The 21,814-nt window shown below is 39.3% G+C and overlaps 1 protein-coding gene across 2 annotated transcripts; it reads left to right on the top strand.

Moving 5' to 3' along the window:
* Window positions 1–894: 894 nt before the first annotated feature.
* Smp_055880.1 (chmp1 (chromatin modifying protein) (charged multivesicular body protein), putative) lies at window positions 895–16,676 on the top strand (the record flags this gene model as incomplete). Of its 2 annotated transcripts, XM_018792512.1 has the most annotated exons (6): window positions 895–1,080; window positions 1,122–1,199; window positions 1,255–1,401; window positions 1,431–1,651; window positions 8,614–8,735; window positions 16,612–16,676. In XM_018792512.1, 6 exons carry the CDS (start codon window positions 1,030–1,032, stop codon window positions 16,674–16,676), a joined length of 684 nt encoding a protein of 227 aa, XP_018644257.1. The 2 variants fall into 2 exon arrangements, with proteins under 2 accessions (XP_018644257.1, XP_018644258.1); XM_018792513.1 differs by lacking the exon at window positions 16,612–16,676 and having other exon boundaries at window positions 1,030–1,080; window positions 1,431–1,655; window positions 8,614–8,917.
* Window positions 16,677–21,814: the final 5,138 nt, after the last annotated feature.

Here is a 21,814-nt window from a genome sequence, read left to right as displayed (position 1 = left end):
ATTCCAGGAAGAGCGTGTTCATGCACATCGGGCACAATATTAGTTACCACCATACCATTAATGGTACATCTCTTCCACGCGTTCAAGAGCATAAAGACTTAGGAGTAACTGTAAGTCACGACTTGAAAACTACTACGCACTGCAATGCGGCTGCTTCCAAAGGTTATCGTGAGCTATGGTCATTTCGCCGAGCATTAAAATGCTTTGACGAGATGTTTCGAATTTTATATCCCACCTATGTAAGGCCACACTTGGAATACTGTATCCAAGCAGCTAGCCCATGTCTGATAAAGGATACTAAATCGCTTGAGCGTGCCCAGCGTGTGGGGACAAAATTAGTAAAGGGTCTTTCTAAACTCCCTTTTGATGAGCGTTTGAAACGTCTAAACATTTTCCCCTTATCTTATCGTAGGGCACGAGGTGACCTTATACTGGCATTTTGTATCTTTAATTATGATTAGGGTGTTAATATGTCTTATCTTTTTGCTCCCTCCAGCACTAATAATCTCCGGGGGCATAGCAAGAAGGTTCATAAACCGCGATCTAATAAACTAAAGGTGGGGTCCTGTTTTTCTCATCAAGTGGTCAATGACTGGAACGCATTATCAGAACAAGTGGTATCAGCACCATCAGTGAACATTTTCAAGAAGAAGCTGAACGTTCACTGGAAGGAAATCTGTCAGGATTAACACAGGTTCATCAACCGATTTTCCTTATTACTGAAGACTGAAGACAATAACAATGATTGTACAGACTAGACGAAAGCATATAAAATTGAAGTTATAGCGTGTAAATATCTACAAATCAAGCATACACTTGCTATTTCCACGCTTCTGTCTTCAAAATGAAGAACCAAACCTGAAATTTGGAATCTGAATTTGTTAAGGCGCGTTTTAGGAATGTAAGGTTTCGGGAGGGAAAATAAACGAAGGAAGTTACATCTAGGGAGTTAACGTCCACATCACCGTTTGTTTCTCCTTATCAGGAGCAAGCCATATAAAGTCTCTGTTCTTATTCAAGCTTCAAATTATGTTTGGAAACCGTACAGATAAGTTACAGGACTCACTAATACAACTCAGGGTATATTACATATTATTAACAAAATTATGCATTGTTTATAGATTGCAGCGAAGCAAGTAATGCGCTTTTCTGAAAAAGCAGCAAGGGAATCTGAAGTGCAAAAGCAAAAACTAAAAAAGGTGCACCATAGTTCGCTATCTGGAATAATATGATCTAAACATTTGCTTTTCATAGGCTTTAACATCCGGAAATATTGAGTGTGGCAGGATTTATGCTGAAAATGCTATTAGGAAACAGAAAGAGTCAACTAATTACCTCCGGATGGCATCTCGCTTTGATGCTGTCCAGTCACGCGTACAAACTGCTCTCACAATGAATCAGGTATATTTCATTGAGTATTGTTATTTCAGGTGGTGAAAAATATTGGTGCTGTCTCTAATGAACTTGAAAAGGCGATGCGCACCATGGATTTGGAGAAACTCGAAAAGGTCATGAGTAAATTCGAGTCTCAGTTTGAAGATCTCGATATTCGTTCTTTAACTATGGAAAATTCCATGAGGAATATCTTTACTCTTTCAGCTCCTGAGGATGAGATTAATTCACTGATAAAGCAGGCTAGTTTAAACCAATTGTCTGTCTGGTATATTATTACTTGCCAACTTATGCTTTCACTGAGAAGCATTTTAATACGGGTAGTTTATCAGTCACATTACAGTCTTGGTCCCCATCCTAGTCTTGGATCAGTTTGTCCTAGTGGGCTTGTTTAAATTACTGCTTTAGATAGTGAAGTCTCTAATCATTACGAAAAAATCTTAACGTATTGTGAGAATCTAAATTGGTTCAGAAAGTACATGACTCAAATGCCTTCATACATTCGGAACAGTTAGTCTTATTCACCCTAGAAAACATACTAGCTCTGTTATTAATAAATATATCTTTTGTTAAATCCCGTTGGGTATAAAATCATGTTTCTGACATTTCGTGACTTTATGTAAGCCAATTCAGAGTCTTCATTTTAGAGCATATTCGGCTATGGAATGCAAATAGCAGATGCTTGATATTAGGAAACTTGAATGCACCTGACATTATTTGAACTGAAATGACCACGAAAGGATCTATAAACTCCCTTGATAGCAGGTTCTTGGTAACAGTAATGGAGCATGCATTAGTACAGCATGTATCCAAGCCTACACGTTTTGGTATAAACCAAGGTTCTCTGTTGGACTTGGTAATCACTTATAAGACTGAGGATATTGCCAACCTAAATATTCTTCCCCCGTTAGTAAATAGCGATCCCGCTGTTTTATAATTCACGTTTAGAGCTAATGACATATACGATCAGATTAAGCCTAGCCCAAATATATAGAGAGCTAACATACCAGCCATTCAGGAGTGTGCTGTTAATATAGATCGGTCAGTAGATACTAGCCCCTGGTACGGCCGAGAGAGGGGAGAGTCCGCTCTCCCTCTCGAAATGCTCTCACATGGCCACGCGTATATAGCCCCTGACAGGGAAGTCCTACTCACTACCTTCTCGTGGCGGGGGTGTTGTTTACGAAATTGAGAGGACGAAAAGCGAACGCCCGGCGCTTTAACCGGGTTAGTGGACACGGCGAGTCCACCTGGGGGAGTTGGAAAACCCTGATTCTAAACCAATGGTGCACATGGGCTCTAGTATCCTGAAGGAACAAATGGCGTATGAATCAATCGTTCACCGGCTGCCATGGGACTGCAGCTCCTTACGATGCTCCACTGCCTTGTGGATCAGACCTTTAGATCAAAGGCTCCGGGTGTGGTCCCCTAAGAAAACCATCTGCTTTAGTTTTGGCACCTGGGCAGTATCACAGCCCTCACACAAATCGAGTGAGATTTGTGCGGCGCATATGTATTCGGTGCCTTTTTGTACCAATATTTATGTGTTTAGATAAAAAAATAAAAAAGATACTAGCTCATCAGTTGAAGAGGCATAATCTATATTCAAAGGCAAGTTTAGTGCAGTCACGTCCTCGTTCATACCATACTTGGTACCACATAGACCGAATAATAGTCCACCATGGATAAATAAGCAAGTCAAGAAACTTCTTAAGCGTAGGAAAAAGCAATGGATTATGTTCATCTCTACTGGCTTAGAACAGTACAGATCCAGTTATTGTAAGATTAGAAATACTTCAAATCAGAGAGGCCAGGTTTTACAAGCATAGGGCGAAGCTGATCTCACCGATACGTTGTAGATCAGACTTTCTACGACCACACTAACATCACGAAGGTGCCAAAGATGGTACAGATCGGCATAAGCCGCTCTCATTTCCACTATACATGAATTGATTTCATCACTCATGCCATCATCAGCACTTACGCAGTTACTCAGATACACGAACTTGTCGATTACTCCTATCCACTCACACCTGGAGTTAGTGCAGGATCCTAACAGTCATGTAAAATTACTCTGCAATTGAAAGGTGCAAACCACATACCAAACCCACGGACACTGATTGCCAACTGATTAAGTGCGGATTGCATGGCTTGGATTTTATCACACAGTAAGATCATCATCATCCGCATACTCAAGGTCGGAAAGTCTCCAGGCAACAGATCCACACCACCATTACCTAAATCCATCAGAGCTGTCTTCACAATCTCATCGATGGCAAAGTTGAAGAGGGATGGTGAGATTAAACAGCTCCACCTAACCGCACTGCTCGAATGAAACAATAGAGAAGCCCGGTTGTATGCCATCACTCTGCCTGAAGTATTTGTATATAGGGTTCTACTACTCTACTCTACTACCACCACTAAATTAACTACTTCTATGAATCCGGTGTTCATCTTGTTGTGCTAACGAGGTATGGCAACTTGGACCGATGCATAAATGTGCACGGTTCTTACGCTGTAGCTGACTGACTGGCTGATATAGGGCTCTCAATATGTTAAAAAACTCCCCAGGCACATCCTTTTTCAATAGACTTCCAGAGAACAGTTCTGTCCAACGAATCGAAGGTGAACCTAATGTCAAGAAACACTACGATTGTTGACCTGTGATATGACAATGTTCTAACATTTGGCGGAGGGTGGAAGTGTGATCAATACATCCTCGACCAGAACGAAATCCAGACTGCTTATCGCGAGTCAGTCTGTCTCGGTTTTTGAAGTATGACGGAAGCTAATAGTGGAAGCAGACTTATCCCCTGACACGTGTTGTAGGAACGAAGTGAACCCTTTTAAAGATAGGGACAACTATTGACTCATTCCACGATGTTGGAACACTAATTGCTAGACCTTTCCAAATAACTCAGTCCGTTCCATAACCAGAGGGTCGCTACCATCTTTAAAATGGGTCGAAGGCAAGTCGTCTGGGCTTGGTGATTTGTGGCGCTCCAAGAGTTGAAGTTCTTTGTGGACTCCTGCCTCGTTTGGTCGATCAGTTGTCACAGGCCATAAAGGGCAGAACGATCTGATCGATTTTGCTGGAGAAGCAGACCAGTCGAACTGCTCCACGAAAAACTCTTCGCATCATCCAAGACGTCGGTAAATGTTAGTGACTGGCATTCCGTCATCTTCGCAGATTGTTTCACTCACGCTAGACTTCTTACCATCAGTGACTCGGATGAGTTTAAAGAGCTCCCGGCGGTTACTGGAAGCAGCTGCTGCTTACAACTCGTTGGCACGCTCCGACCATCAGGCTTCTCAGTCCTTACGCAAGCTTTGAAAAATTTCATTACGTGGCAGTCTTCGTTTACATCCAAACTCGCAGTCACCTGGAGTAGACTGATGTGCTACAATGAGTTGTAAGGACCCCGAAGAAAACCAATGCTTATAAGCGGGACGTTTCGCGAAGCCGCAAGCGACTTTACTTGCCATTTCCACATAACGGACTGTCAATGAGGATCCAATCGATCTGTGCTGTCTCAGCTCTAGCGCTTAATGCTACACCAACACCAACAAAACCAGACGAAAATGCAAAATGGTACCCGGATAAACGCACGTAAAACAAGCTTTTCGGAGAGACAGATGGAGAGCGAATTTGTAGTACTTCACTAGAGTCTTGAATACAGGTTTCAGATAGACAACATTTATCGATGTTGAGACTTTCTAAAGACATAGCCAGCCCTACCTGTTGTCCAATCTGCCTTAGTGTGCGAACGTTGAAGGAGGCCAGCTTGAATGGTATACGTGGTTTCAGAAAAACTGTTTCAGTATTCGTAGTCAGTGATAGCATTCAACCTCCCACCAGTCAGTGACTTAAGATCGTTTAGGTAGGACAGAGTTTCCACCACAGGCGAGCTGCTAAGTTGAAAAATAAAAGAATACACAAAATGAGCATAAATGTGAGTAGACAAATGACGTAGTATAAAAAAATAAAAACGAATGTTGTCAAATTACCGTGAATATGATTTATCTGGATGCGAGTTGCAGCAAGAATAATTTTTCCAGTAGTAATCCTCATTCGATTTGTGTAAGAGCTGGGATACTGCCCGGAACTGTCATTAGAATTTATTACCTCAAGTGGTATTCGTCAGGGCTGTCCACTCTCACTCCATTCTTGTTTAGCTTTATCGTAGACGTGCTTTTAGAAATAATATTTTCCTCATCCAAATTTAGAGGGGTTGAACTTCTACCAGGAGACTCACCTGTTGACTTTAAATACGCCGATGACATAGTTCTATATTGTGAAGACGCTGACAAAATACAGTCTTCTGACCACTATAAGCAACAATGCAGGCATGTTCGGGTTGCGATTTTCCCCCTCGGAATACAAAATGTTAATTCCGGATTGAGTTGCATCGACACCTGAACTAGTGATAGGGAGTGAAGTAGTTGAGCGTGTCGACCGCCTCACCTATCCTGGAAGTCTCACCAGCTCTTGTGGTCTGGTGTGTGACGAAATCTCAGCACGGATACAGAAGGCTCGTCTAGCTTTCACCAACTTGCGTCATTTATGGCGTAGGCGAGATATCCGTCTAGCAAGCAAAGGACGGGTTTACTGCGCAGCAGTTCATTCCGTCCTACTTTATGACAGTGAAACATGGCCGGTAAAAGTAGAGGATATTCGTAGGCTACTAGTATTCGATCATAGGTGTCTTCGACTCATTGCTCGTATATCCTGAGACCACCGAGTAAGTAATGCAGTTGTTAGGAAACGGGTACTATATAAGGATGGCAAATCGATTGATGAAGTAGTGACAAGTAGACTGAGCTATGTTGGTAGGTGTAGACTGCCTGGTCGGGATTCGCGAGATGATAACAACCGATGGTTAGAGACCTTGAATGACATGGCTCAAAATCGTTTGCGATGGTGAAGGTGCATCCACTCTTTGTGTTCCCCCAAATTCTAATCTTTTGAATTCTTCATGTTCCTATCTTTTTTGTCTTTCCAAATTTATTTACTGGATTATACTCCTTAAATAACATCCTCAAACCTTAATCTTTCGGATTACTGCTTATACTCTTACTACCTCTACCACTATCGGATTTGAATCGACAATTTTATCTCTGTGCTAATGTAGTATGGCAACTGATGTACGTACATACGAAGTTCTACGTTGTGACTGACTGACTGAGGAGATGCAGTCTCATGGTAGCCAGCGATCAACAATAGGTTAATGCTCAATTTGTTCCCTCAGGCGCCTTCAGGACATTGCTGACGTGGCATGAACGACCGAATGAGCTGTGTCGGGGTTACAATCATAAGGTACTAGGCAAAGGTGGCAAATCACTTGTTGAGGTCGTGATTCTTAACCTAACTAAGGAGTTTGGACATGGTTTACGTGTTCCTAACTACTTCCTGCCTTCATTAGCAACGCTTGTTAGTGTAGAAGTAAATTGGAAGAAAGTTAGGGGCGGCCAAATCAATTTGTGTCTCACTTCGCGAAGTTATTAACTATTGGTCTGAGTCATCTTGGTAAACAGAGACTACGCGGTTCACGTGGTGGTGACCAATAGTTGATGACTTAGGGTAACGTGACCCAGAATCGTTCACAGTGGAGCAGATGTATTCACACATTTTTTTCCTTTACATCTTGCTACCACATTACACAGATCACTTTTGTTATTTATATTGTTATATTCACTTCATCTACTGATGTGGAATAGCAACTTGTACCAACGTACATCTGTACCAAGCTCTGTGTTGATGTCTGTCTGGTCGTAAAGAGTTTAGTGTTCGTTCAGTCCTAAAAACTACTATAATGATTATTTATTTAATTAGTATGTAGGTGTATAATTGTAAATTGCAGAGTTAAAAACAAATATTCTTGGAGACAACTCATGATTGACTTCCATAATTTATTCTGTAAATCCAATTGTCATACAACCACTTAAATATTGACCATCAACACTAATCCAATTTCGTTTCCAGGTCCTCCAAGAAAAAAATATTTTCCCAGTGTGAGAGGCTTGGATATTTTAAATGTCTACATGCTTTCAATTGTGCTCAAACTCTCTGTTTATTGTCAATCATCTTTGTATCCTAGATTTTGTCATATTGTTGTAGATTCCGCTCCATTGACAACCAGTGTTAACAATTTGAGTTTAAGAAAACACCTCTATCTCCTGTAATTACTTTAGATTTTGTGCTGGGGTTTTCAGTGTTCTAACTCTTAATCAATATATAGAAGCAAACAATCATTTTTTTTATCAATTAAGTAACTTAATGTATTGTCAGTCGGTAAAACAGTCTAAAAAATAGACTTATGAGCTATCGTCAACCGGCTAGCCGTGAGGTGGGGACAATTTTGCGAACTTCCATCCAGTACGGACCAATTGCTTGAACAGAAGACTGGCACTCGGCTTACAACTCCAAGCGAATTATAATAAGCTCTATTTAACTATGATTAGAGGAGAAACAATAAACCCTGTCTAGTTAATTCCTTAGGTACCTAAGGCTGGTTGTTCAATATCTATTAAACCAGTTGGAAAACGTATTGCTTAACTAATTAGGTGCAGTTCTGTTGTTCTGGCTCAGGTATTCGATCTCTTTTTTCACCTCGCATTCAATACTGTGGTCTAACAAGTTTTTACCATAGTAGAGGTGGTTATCGAAGCCCTGGTAGAAAGATAATTTACGTACTACTTTCAGTTGTCTTCCATTTTGAATCCTGTTTTTACAAGTACTATAATCAGTCAATAAAAGAGCTAGTTTATGAAATGAGATTGTATGAAAAAATATATCAGGATGTTAGTGACTTTTGGCTTACCGTAAATCCTTAGTTGGCAGCGAAACGACTATTTAATTCAAATATCGCCTGAAACCTTAATTAAGGCAGTTCTGTAAAGGTTTTGTTATTTTCTGTCAAAGAATTAAGTTTCTACCTTTGATTAAAAAGTCTAATTTGGTACTGCTGCTGTTTCAATCACTTGCCGTAGTAGTTCATTTGCAATGATCGCTATTATTTCCCTTTCCTTTCTCTGAAAACTTCCATTTTGTGTTGTTCACAATTTCACATTGTTCCATTATACGGATCTACTTTTTAAGCCAGTCTGAACAAAAAGTTGGCTCCCTCACTAATTTGTCTGATAAGTTTTCTTCAAAAACACATCGTTTTCTGAAATACAGAACTTCATTAATTCTATGATTGTTTCCTGAATTTTACTTAGGTGGCAGAAGAAAACAGTCTTGAAGTTTCACACGCTATTGCAGATGCTCCTGTTGTTGGTGGTACACTTTCCGTTAATTCAGAGTCATCTAGGGATGCTGAAGATGACGCTCTTACAAGAAGGTTAGTTGTATACTTGTGTAATATTTCTCACACTAGCCGGTATGAACCCATCCAGCATTCGCATTATGTACATAACTATATGTTTTCAAATATGGTCTTATAACTTGTGTAGTGGGCCACTACTAAGTGTTCACAGAAATATTTTGGAGTGACCTTACCTTTCAGGCTTAAACCATTTGCGGGATGTCTTATAATTATACGTCACATCAGTCGTTGTTGATAAAATTAAGCTTTGTCAAATTTTACTGGAAAATGTCATTTGATGTTTATTAGATGAATGTATTTTGCCTACACAAAACCGTATAGTACATTAGTTTTTGTTCATGAAGAATGATTTTTTATATTCTTTTGACTACATGTTGATTAAAGAAAGTCATAGCAATTATTTCACCTCTCAATTTTAATCTATACTTAAGAGTAACATTATATAATATTCATTTGTACTTGGATTGCTAATAGTTTCGTTCATTCGTTCATTTTTCTTGATTCACTGTGATTAGACTTTATACCAAGGTTTGATGGAGTGAAACACGTAGGTATTAAGTAAACTCTGCATTCTTCTATCTGTCGGCGTTATCTAACCTGACATCAAAAAATCCCCATTGGCCATCCAGACGACTCTCTTCTCTCCCAAGTCGTCTGACCTGCGCATTTTTAGCTCATGTTAGCACTATAATATCTGTTGAACGCGCTGTCTCGAAATCATTTTACTGGTGATGGAACTCATCCTTGATTAGACCCGTGTTTTTATATCGGACGGAAGGCGATGACGAAAAGACAGTTTCGTGTGTGTGGCTTCTCACTTTAGGGGTACTTTTTAGTCTAACAGTACATAAAAGACTGTTGATGAGGATCCATCTGATTAGTGCTTTTTCTGCTCTGATGCTTAGTGCAATACCAACGACAGCGGTACTTGACGGGAATGCAACATAGTCCTCAGATGGACGTACGTAAAACAAGTGAACGTGTAGAAATTCGTTAGAGTCTTAAATCCAGGTCTCGGATACTCGGGAGACGTCGATGTTCAAACTTTCAAATCACATAGCCAGACCAATCTATTTTCGTATGTACATTAATGTTGGAGCGTTCAACAAGTTCAGTTTTAGTAGCACACGTGGCTTCATCCAAGCTGATTCCGAATTCGTAATCGGTGGTAGCGTTCAAACTTTCAGTCAGTCATTGAAGTGAGTTCGTTTAGCGAGGACAAGACTTCCAGCATATATGAGCTGCTGTGTGATTTGGCAAGTAAATAAAAATTAAAAAACAAAATGGGATGGAAAAGAGGATCAAAGTAAAACAAAAACATTTGGGTTAAATGTCTAGTAATTATCTTTTGAGTTAGTAATGAAGAACAGTATGTTGGTCAGTTTCTTCGTAATTATTCTCATGTTTGTGAAAGGGCTGGGTTATTTTTTAAAACTCAGACTGAATCAGATAGTTTTCTTAGGGACGCATTCCGTGAGCCATTGATCTGGAAACTATAGTCTGCACGTCAGTGAAGCAGCGCTAGCAGATGCCATCTCATGGTAGTCGGCGGTCAAGGTCGGGTTCATGTGGCATTTAATTCCTCAGGATCCTGGGGCATATATATACACCATTAGTTAAAAATTAGGGATTTACAACTCTCCTAGGTGGACTGTTCGTATCCACCAATCCAAGTTAAGCACTAGACACTATTTTCATCCTCTCACTTGTGTAAACTACACCCTCGCCACGAGAAGACAGTATGGAAAACTGGCTATAAACGCATGGCCATATCAGAGTAATTTGAAGGGTAGAATGGACTCCCCACCATCGGCCGTATCGAGGCATTAAGAGAAGTGGTCATCAAAATATTGTTGGGAATTATAGGCAATATCTTTTTAAATGGGTCCAGGTTGCATAAACATATTCTGTAGTATGAATATAGATTATCCGATAATGCTTAAAAAGCTTTTGGTTGTTTTTATGTCCATTGAATAAGATATTAAGTTACGCATTATTGACATATATTACATAAAGTAACGAATCTCTTGAAGTATACAGATATCTCTTGTTCTCGCCTCTCGTTTTAAATAAAAGATTAATGTTATTGGGTTTAATCTATATTTCGTTTAAACCCTTTCTATTAATAATAAATAGTACGTTCCAAATTATCGATATTATTAGTAAAAGCTGCACATTTTTGTCCTAAGTTATGCTTTTTTTTATAATTGAATATGGAAATTCATTCCTACTAATATATATTATATAGTCAGCTTATAAGTTCATCAATATTCTTATCATCAAGGTATAACTTGATTGGGTAAGAAAACCAGTCAAAAAACATTCTAATAATAATAATAATTGTTATCACTGTGTTTATAATATTTATTTTGCTTTTGTTTATTTTACTTATCCTTTTCCATCCATAATCGTACTGAGATATTTATTTTATGTATTATTGTCGTAGCCTATTCTTATTTAATTTTACTAAAGGATAGTGATTAAAAATGTACAAAATGTTTTTTTATTTCATGATAAAATAGTTCACATGAATCTCATCATAAGATAACAAGCATCATTACTAACTGGGTTATTTCTTGTAAATTTTATGAATCAACATCAGCATGTGGCTACCTTTTTTTATGTTTCCTACCTCTTCAATACAGTGCTAATGTACATGAATATTTTTCATTTCATTTTGTTTGCATTTAAATTTGAAACGTTTTTTAGCTACAAATAATAGTAAATTTCATTGAGATAATAAACCGATAAATGTTAGACCACTACTGAAAACCTGGGAGCATTGAAGTGCCGTTTCGTTCTGGTACGGGACCCTCAGAACTGCACATCCATGACTCCTCACGCAAGACTCAAGCCCAGGACCTTCGGTCTCATGCTTAAACGCTTAACCTCTAGACCACCGAGTCAGCATCCGACGGTGTTAATGTCTAACTGACCATTGGAGCTAAAACGTGTCAAATGTGAGGTAGTTACCCACAGAAGGCAATGAAAGATGGTCGCGCAGTATCGTGAATTGAATGAAGTTAGGCAATAACGCCGTCGGATGCCGACTCGGTGGTCTTTAGGCTAAGCGTTCGCGCGCGAGACCGAAGGTCCTGGGTTCGAGTCTTGCATGCAAAGCCGTGGACAAGCACTGCTGAGGAGTCCCATACTAAGAAGAAACGGTCGTTCAGTGCTTTCAGGTTTTTAATGATGGTCTAACACTGACCGTTTCATTATCTCAATGTAATTCAGCAATCTGTAGAACTCCTCACTGATAATAACTAAATGCTTATTATCTATCCATTGCAGATTCATTTAACTATCGTTGTCTTTGAATTAACATCATCATTTATATGACACAAAATGAGATGGGACATCTCGTAAACTATATAAATTGTACTCTAGCTGTCAGCCGCTACACCTTTAGTTAGTGATTATTTATTTATTTATTTAAACACATAAATATTGGTACAAGCAAGCACCAGATAAATATGCGCCTCACAAATCTCACTCGATTTGTGTGAGGGCTGTGATACTGCCCAGGTGCCAAAACTAAAGCAGATGGTTTTCTTAGGGGACCACACCCGGAGCCTTTGATCTAAAGGTCTGATCCACAAGGCAGTGGAGCATCGTAAGGAGCTGCAGTCCCATGGTAGCCGGTGAACAACGATTGATTCATACGCCATTTGTTCCTTCAGGATACTAGAGCCCATGTGCACCATTGGTTTGGAATGAGGGTTTTCCAACTCCCCCAGGTGGACTCGCCGTGTCCACTAACCCGGTTAAAGCGCCGGGCGTTCGCTTTTCGTCCTCTCAATTTCGTAAACAACACCCCCGCCACGAGAAGGTAGTGAGTAGGACTTCCCTGTCAGGGGCTATATACGCGTGGCCATGTGAGAGCATTTCGAGAGGGAGAGCGGACTCTCCCCTCTCTCGGCCGTACCAGGGCATTTGGGGGCTTAGTTTGTGATACTGTTAGGTTATATAGAACAAAATGTGTTTGAACTCCTGAACTCCTGCACGCCATAATGATTACCGATACACATTGTAGTTTGATCAGATGAATAATAGTTTGCTCGATGTTTACAGTTCTAACCAATTACTGTTATTGTTCAGTTGTCATAAGACGTGAACTTTATGCTTCTTAATAGTGCTAAGTAATATGTTTTGTACTTCAGCAGACTACCTTATCAGGTGCCAAAAGAATTCAATCAACAATATTATAAAAATTATAAAAAAATAGGAATATAAATGGTAAAACCATGCTATCACTAGACGTAGCATCCTTGTTCACTAACATCCCCCTGATTGAAACTATCGATTATATATGTGAACAAGTGCTAGAAAAGAAAATAGGGATACCGATTCCAATACATAAAATGAAAGAACTCCTGTTGAAATGTACCATGAATATCTACTTTAAGTTTAACAATGAATTTTACAGACAAGTAGATGGAGTAGCAATGGGATCACCACTAGGCCCAATCCTTGCTGACATTTTTCTGGCCAAACTGGAAAATGGACCCTTAAAAGACACCCCAAGTAAGCTAGACTATTACCGTCGATACATAGATGACACACTAATCGTATGCGACGAAATGGTTGACAAACAGGAGATGTTAGACTTTTTCAATAACGTCCACCCAGCTATTCAATTCACCAGCGAGGAAGAGAAAGACAATAGTATAGCTTTCCTCGACGTCCTACTTTCTAGAAGGAGAGATGGTTCCATCAAGCGAAATATATTTAGAAAGAATACATGGACGGGTCAGTATACCCATTTCCAAAGCTTCACTCCTCTTCAGTATAAAATAAATTTGGTTAAATTTCTCAGCCACAGAATCAAGCTATTATGTTCTGAGGACAGTGTTGAGAGTGAAATAGATATACTAAAAAATACATTGCGAAAGAATGGCTACCCGGATAAGTTCGTTAAGAAATACCTAGTAGAAAATACTGTTAAAATAAGAAGAAATTGTGAAACAGTGAGTAAAAAAACCTTGTATTTGAAACTGGACTTCAAAGGTGACATAGCGGGTGATATTCTAACACGCCGACTGAAAAGATCGGTTGAAAGGACGTTTTACGCCGCCAAGCTACACGTCACTTTCTCAACTAAACCAGTACTCACACAATTAATCAAGGATAAGTTACCGAAGATGGGCTCTTCCATGTGTGTATACCAATTCAACTGCTCATATGGAGCTAGTTACATAGGCCGTACTCAGAGGGCTTTATCCTTGCGTATTCGTGAACATGTACCAGCATGGTTGGGAAAAGGAGTCACTAAATCCATTAACAGCGCCATCCTTTCTCACTTGGTAGACAGTGAACATCATATCAAAATAGAGGAAGCCTTCTCCGTTTTATATCAAGTTCCGAAAACTCTACCTCAAAGAGCTAGATTACGATTACTTTACATAACCGAAGCCATCTGGATCAACTCTAGAAAACCAAACTTATGCATTTAGGAAAGGTGTATCCAGCCACTATGTTTACCTTGGCCTACGACTGGATCACCGGATTCCTAAACTAAATATTATAAACCTCCCCCGTTTTTTTTCTTTTCTTCCTATTTTGTTGATCACCTCTATCTTAATCTTCACATCCATCATTCCCAATTCCTTTATCGTAATTATCTTGATAACATCCCCTCTTATTACATATTATATTCACACAACAATCTTATTATTATTACTATTACTATTTATCATTATTATCTCAATTGACAAGATGAAATTCTCCTACTATGCACTTTATTCACACAATTTTTTGCATTTTCATTTTTTCTAAATTACTATTATATCGATTGTGACTAGACACTTGATTACAAATCACTTTGACCTTTATTAAATGACCTTTCTAATTTACAAATAACACAATTTTGAAGTATATATATGTCGTAACAGATGCAAACGTTCACCATTTTTTAACATATAACATTGTCAAATTCATTAATACATGCCTCATTTTTGGCCTTTGTAAAAATATTATGATAATTATGGACTTATAACTGTAGAGCCTGATGATAAAGTTATTGAAAACAATTGTTCGCTCAAATATTGTTCATTTTTGAATTATCTATGGGGATTTTTAAACTACTAATATTATAAATGTATGCTTATATGTTGATTAAAAACAACTAGGTTGGTGCAGTTACAGGCACCACGCTCTGAATTAGTTTTTGGTAAACAACCGTTGTATTTGTCAAATATTTGTTCTTGGGATGCGCGTCCAACACTAAACGGCAAATTCTCAATTTAGGACACCGTATCACAATAATGTCTGGCTTAGTAGTTGTGAATAAGATCAAATTGTATGCAGTAAATCTTGTATCGTGTCAACTTCGCCGTCTCCTTATGAAAATTCACAAACACATGCATGCAACTACATTGCTTTCGTTTCTCTAATTGTACCGTGATATATGATTAATTCGACCAATACACATGATGGTGATATACATTATCCATTTATGTTTGCCGAAATTGTTAAAATTCCTGTACTAAGTAATTATATTTTTCTAGTCCCAACAATTGTAACCATTACTTCTTTGCTCTGTAGTTGTTACACGGCATCAGTACTTTTCCCTGTGAAATCAAAATAGTTATTTTGTCATACATTAGTTTAGATTTAACGTCTGTTCAACTCTTCATTTCTATGTAAAATCAATAATATTCAGTATTTTTTTCATTTTGATGATATATATATATATGTCGTGGATGAAATCCATGTATTTAACGACTTTATTGCGAATAAGATCTAACCAAACTTTTATTGTATGGCAGTAAGATTTGGAGGGTTACGTACCCAACAATTATGTAAAGTAATTTCAATGCTTGAGATCATGAGTCAATTGAGGCACTGGACGGCCGTTTCGTCCTATTGTGGGACTCCTCATCAGTGCGCATCCACGATCCCGCCTCGCGAGATTCGAACCCAGGATCTATCGGTCTCGCGCTAAAGCTAAATAATGCTAAAATATGATGTAAGCTTCAATTGACTCATGATTTCAACTTTGAAAAATACTGAAATCTCCACAAATCCCCTTCTAAATATAATCATATACTCACCAGTGACCGACCTCAAGATACATGTCCTGGAGTTCTAGTGGGAAGCAGTAACCAGTGGAGTTCAACCACGTCTGTTGTGAGATATCAACTCACTGAAGACAATTGGTGAATGGTTGCTCAACTTCGTGGATCAGTTGAAGTTAGACATTAACACCGTTGGATGCCAGCTCAGTGGTCTATCGGTTAAGGGCTTCGGCTCGAGACTGGTAGGTCCTGGGTTCGAATCCCACGAGAGTGGGTTCGTGGATGCGCACTTCTGAGGAGTCCCATAATAGGACGAAACGGCCGTCCAGTGCTTCCAGGTTTTCGATGGTGGTCTAGCTTCAATTGACTCATGATTTCAACTTTGAAAAATACTGAAATCTCCACAAATCCCCTTCTAAATATCCAGACATATATTTTTATGGTTTTTGTACTGATGAAATTTGGTATGGTAGTTGGTGTATCTTACTAACGTAGTACTTTTTTATCTCAATAGTCTAACATCGAACATTAATCTTAAATTTCCATTCTTAAAATGATCATATTGTATTTAATACCCTATATCTTCACCTAACACAATATTCGATTCTTCATGTTCAATCAGCTGGATTTGACTGATATTTAAGTAAGAAGTAATCTAGTTCTTTCATTCATCTTGGATTTATCATTAACCTTCAAGTACTGTGACTTGTGTGCTTCCCAATCTTTTTAGATTACTCATCGATGTGGGCAATCTTTTTAGATAGGTTGTTTTAAGTTTTGTTTTGGGGAGCTAATAGTTACCTTTAATAGTGGATTGCGTATTCAGACTATAACTTGGCTACTACTTCGTAAATTGTCATTTATTTTTATTTTAGGCTTGCTGCACTCCGTCAATAAAACCTGTCAACCTCAGTGTTTTGTTGCTTCATCTGGTCAGTAATAATTTATTCTGATTATTTTTCATCGTTAACAGGTTACTCACAAGTTCATCTTTGTATTTTGCTCTTTCTAAACCTTAATTTCAAGGATATTTTTTCTTCGAAATTAGTTGTACAAACCCGAATTGACCTATTTTTGTTTCATTTCGCAAAACGTTTATAACATGATGCACCGTCAGATTTCTTGTATACCTTTGAAGAAATTATATATTTTGCATTGCTCGCTTATCACTGAAATGATTTTGTGAAAAAAATCGACTATATGTCTAACACATTTACTAGTATTATTTATTAATTGTTACAATCATTTAATTTTACTTCCAGTGCAGTGTTTCTTTTTACCTAGTTCGCCTAGTAGCGTTGTGTACAAATGAGCTCGTCTGTGGTTTCTTATTGTTGACTTATGAAACGACAATCAGTCGCAATGGCACAGGTGCGTCCATTCTGTCGCGATGTACACCTTGCGTTTGAAAATTGCTGATGGCAGGGAGTGAAGTAGTTTAGCGTGTCGACCGCCTCACCTATCCTGGAAGTCTCACCAGCTCTTGTGGTCTGGTGTGTGACGAAATCTCAGCACGGATACAGAAGGCTCGTCTAGCTTTCACCAACTTGCGTCATTTATGGCGTAGGCGAGATATCCGTCTAGCAAGCAAAGGACGGGTTTACTGCGCAGCAGTTCATTCCGTCCTACTTTATGACAGTGAAACATGGCCGGTAAAAGTAGAGGATATTCGTAGGCTACTAGTATTCGATCATAGGTGTCTTCGACTCATTGCTCGTATATCCTGAGACCACCGAGTAAGTAATGCAGTTGTTAGGAAACGGGTACTATATAAGGATGGCAAATCGATTGATGAAGTATTGAAACTTCATCAGTTGAGATGACTGGGACACGTGTTACGTATGCTCAACCACCGACTGCCCCAACGTGCTACGTTTTATGGTGTAGGAGTAGGTTGGAAGAAAGCTGGGGGCGGCCAGACCAAAACGTGGCACAAATGCACGAAGTCACTGACAACTGGAATGAGCCATGTTGGTAGGTGTAGACTACCTGGTTGGGATCCGCGAGATGATAACAACCGATGGTTAGAGACCTTGAATGACATGGCCCAAAATCGTTTGCAATGGCGAAGGTGCATCCACTCTTTGTGTTCTGTCAAATTCTAATCTTTTGAATTCTTCATGTTCCTATCTTTTTTGTCTTTCCAAATTTATCTCCTGGATTATATTCGTTGAACATTATATTCAAACCCTAATCTTTCGGATTACTGCTTATACTCCTACTACCTCTACCACTATCGGATTTGAATCGACATCTGCATCTCTGTGGTCTTGTAGTGTGGCCTACTTATATCTGCATAAGTAGTATATGATGTAGGTCAGGCATAGAATGTATTTTGACAAAATCGATAGGGAAAGAACAGGAACGAAGCACATTCGGTATGCAAATGCATGAATAATGAAATCAGAAAAGATGGAATGGTATTTACAGAAGGAACAGTCAAGATTGAGACAATTGATTGTTATTTTGCAAATTAACTGTATGGTTATCAGATTTTAATGACATTGTTTGTAGTTTGTGCTTAAATACATTCGATTGTCCCCACCCGTGTTCTTGTTCACTACAGCATAGCAACTTGAACTGATGTATGTACGAAGTTCTACGTTGTTGTTGACTGACTGACTTGAAGACTGCCTCATAATCTCCTATTCCACGAATTAATTTTCGAATCATTTAGTCTATTACTAATATTCTCTACTACCAGCGATATCACTACTTTTATCGTGATAATTTAATCGCTGTGTATTGATATGGTGTTGCAACTCAAACTAACGTACATATGTGCCCCGTCCTACGTTACTGACTGGCTGGTGGATGGGTTGAGTATAGAACTGAAAGGTTTCCATCTTCTTGGAAATAGTAGCCAACACTTTCAACTATGATGACTTACAGGTAAGAAAGTGCATACTAGTGGGAATTTAAGCACAAAAATATGTGGATTTAAACTGTTCCATTCAATGATACAAATGAAATCACGACAAAAGTAAACAGGACGAGCTAATAAAAAAGTGTAGCAGTCGTTTACTACCCAGGTGCTGAGTGACCTGGTAACGAAATAACGCTTCTTATCCAAGGAAACGAACGAAATATTTACCTCCGGAAGTTTGCCTTTTTCAATGGGGACTGAAACTGTACAGTTTCAAGCCATAATAATGGCAATCGTCTGTTGCAGCTTTGCTCAGATAACCATTTATTTTTAGCAAACATCAGTTTTGAACATAAGGAGAAACATCGTCTGACGTGGCGGCTTCCACGATCGACTCATTGATGGACTGGAATAAATCACAACGCTATTAGTTATCGTTGGAAGGGTTCGATAGAAAGGTCGTTTATTTTAGATTACATGTTTTAATCGGTTCATGCTCTAGTTTAAGGACGTATTTGTCTGGTTGGGGAAAATCAGCGGTGTCTACGGAACTTATAGATACTCGGAAACTCATCCCATCTGGCTTCGAACATGATGAAAAGTGGATGAAGCGTAAGCTGATAAGAAAGCCTACGCAGTGGTTGTGAACAGTGGTGGGTAGCGAAAGCAGAAGAGATGTAAAGGGCGGCAACAATAAGTGACAGTAAATAACTGTTTATGCTTATCAATGAAACGGGTATTGGAAATACGGCTGCTATTGAAACTCTCTCGTAAAAAGAAAGGACTATTGTTCACTCTCAATCCAGGAGTTTGACTCGAAGAGGAGAATTATTTAGGGAACAGTTTAACTGGTCTTCGGCCACATTTCAGTTACCCACTATCTACAAGCAACTTGAACGGCAAACTGATCTAAGTCCTCCATCTCATAGTGAGGCTGAAAAAGTTATAAATAATCTATAGCAAGGGAGAGCAGCAGAGCCTGATGTATTATTTCTTGAGATCTTTATGGATGGTGGTCCAGTTTTAGCAGCTAGACTAGCTGAAACCCTAGCTAAGATCTGGCAACTGAACGTAATACCGTCTGACTCGATCTCTGTTCCTTCTGGTCCATAAGAAAGGATAAGAATCTTACGACGATCAGTTTAATTAACAGTGTCTAAAATATTAACCTCAACAATACTCCGTCAAACTAGAGCTCGAGAGGACCAGGTTGGTTCCAAACGTAGATGTATGGGCGAAATATACACCCTTCGGCAGTTTCTGGAAAGGACTGCCCAAAACAGGGGTTGCTGGAGAGTGATGATGGGTGGCCTCTGCTCCCCCACAAAGAGTAACAGGGATACGTAAGTAAGCAGTTTCTGGAGCATAGACGTACGAATAAAATTGTATTCCTTGACTTCTAGGCAGCGTTTGGCTCTGTTGAACTGTCTGTCATTGAAAGGATTACCAAAGAAGTACATTAACTTTACACATACTCTCTACGCAAACACTACTCGTCGAGTCAGAACTTATGGCGAACTGTCACAGAAATTAGTTCCTTTAAGTGGAGTTCGGCTTCCTCGCCATTTCTATTTAAGTTTGCCATCGACATACTTTTAAAGATAACTTTCATCATCTAACTTTCCAGGGATTGATCTGTCCGGAGATGCATTTTTGACCTATGAAACGCAGAAGATATAGTTCTGTCTGAATATACTGAGAATATGCAGCCTTCTGACCACCTTAAACAAAAATGGAAGCATGTTTGGAATGCGGTCTCCCTCTTTTATATCCAAAGTGTTACTTCAAGACTGCCTTGTGTCATTGCCTGAATTAATGGTAGGGAGTGAAGTAGTTGAACGCACCGATCGCTACTCTGATCTTGGAAGTCTCACCAGTCCTAGTCTGGTATCTGAAGGTATTTCAGCACGGATTCAGGTTTGACTGGTTCTTGCCAACTCGCGTCAAGTAGTGCCTCTTGGTAAACTCCTTTGGAATCACGCTAGATACTAAGCAACTAATCTTTCATACTCAAATAATTATCTGACTTCAGTATCGTGAATAGTTGCCCTACGACCTCATGGAGTAATTTTTAGCAAAACCCTCTAACTAAGCCGTATTTATTTATTTAAATACATAAACATTATTACAACGAGGCATCAGATAGATATACGCCACATAAACCACTCGACTTGTATGAGGGCTGGCGTACTACTCGGAGCCTTTGACCTAAGGGTCTAATCCACAAGGGAGTGGAGCAACGGCAGGAAATGCGTTCTCACGGTAGCCGACCACCAATAATTGGTCCATACGCCATTTATTTCCTCAGGATACTGTAGCCCATGTGCACCATTGGTTTTAAACCAAAGTTTTCCGACTCTGCTTCCACGAACTTGGTTAAAGCCCCACATATTCGCTTTTCGCCTTCTCGATTTTGTGAACAACACCCCTGCCATGAGAAGGTAGTGAGTAGGACTTCACTGGCAGTGGTTGTATGCACGTGGCCACTTGAGAGCATTTCGAGAGGGAGAGCTGACTCGCCACTCTCGGTCGTACCAGGGCATCCAAGGGCCGCATGTTACCACATGTTGGTTAACTGTTTTGGAGGGGCCTATGATCGAATATTTGTACACAACACTGACCTGCTGGGGCTCTTGTTTACCACTATTTACAATTGCTAGCCTTCAGTTACTGGAACTAATCGGTTATTACAAATACTGCTTACTAATAAGTGTACCGGACTTGAAGCGACGCTCTATTCACTGGTATTCGACAATCCCTCAAACCATTTAAAGGTCATGACTTGATATACGATGCCAGCCATATGTTTACATAATTGTGCGTAGAAGATACCCACAACCCTTACTTGACCAGTTCTCAAGAACTTGAAACTTTTGACTCTGCTTAATTAAGATTACCACTCGCACTAACATTTCTCAGTTTGAATGCCAACATACTACAACTAATCTTATACCAACTGCCAATCTGGCTTTATAACATGAGTGGTAGGGTGACGAACAACTATCAATGTTTTGCGTAGACTGAATCCCGTACTACAGTAGCACAAAACACAGGGAATTTGTGGTTAACCACTTGGAAAGGACATTTGATAACTACAAGGCGACACTAGTGCATCAAAAATACCTCATAACAAACTGAGTACTAGAGTCGCTATGTTAGCGCATCCACAGCCCTAAATATCAAACCCCGAGAACCAAGTACCCACAAAACCA

The sequence above is a fragment of the Schistosoma mansoni genome (assembly GCF_000237925.1).
Source record: "Schistosoma mansoni, WGS project CABG00000000 data, supercontig 0258, strain Puerto Rico, whole genome shotgun sequence".
Lineage (NCBI taxonomy): Eukaryota > Metazoa > Platyhelminthes > Trematoda > Strigeidida > Schistosomatidae > Schistosoma > Schistosoma mansoni.
Note: the sequence above shows the minus strand (reverse complement) of the source record. Positions and strands in the feature narration are given on the sequence as shown.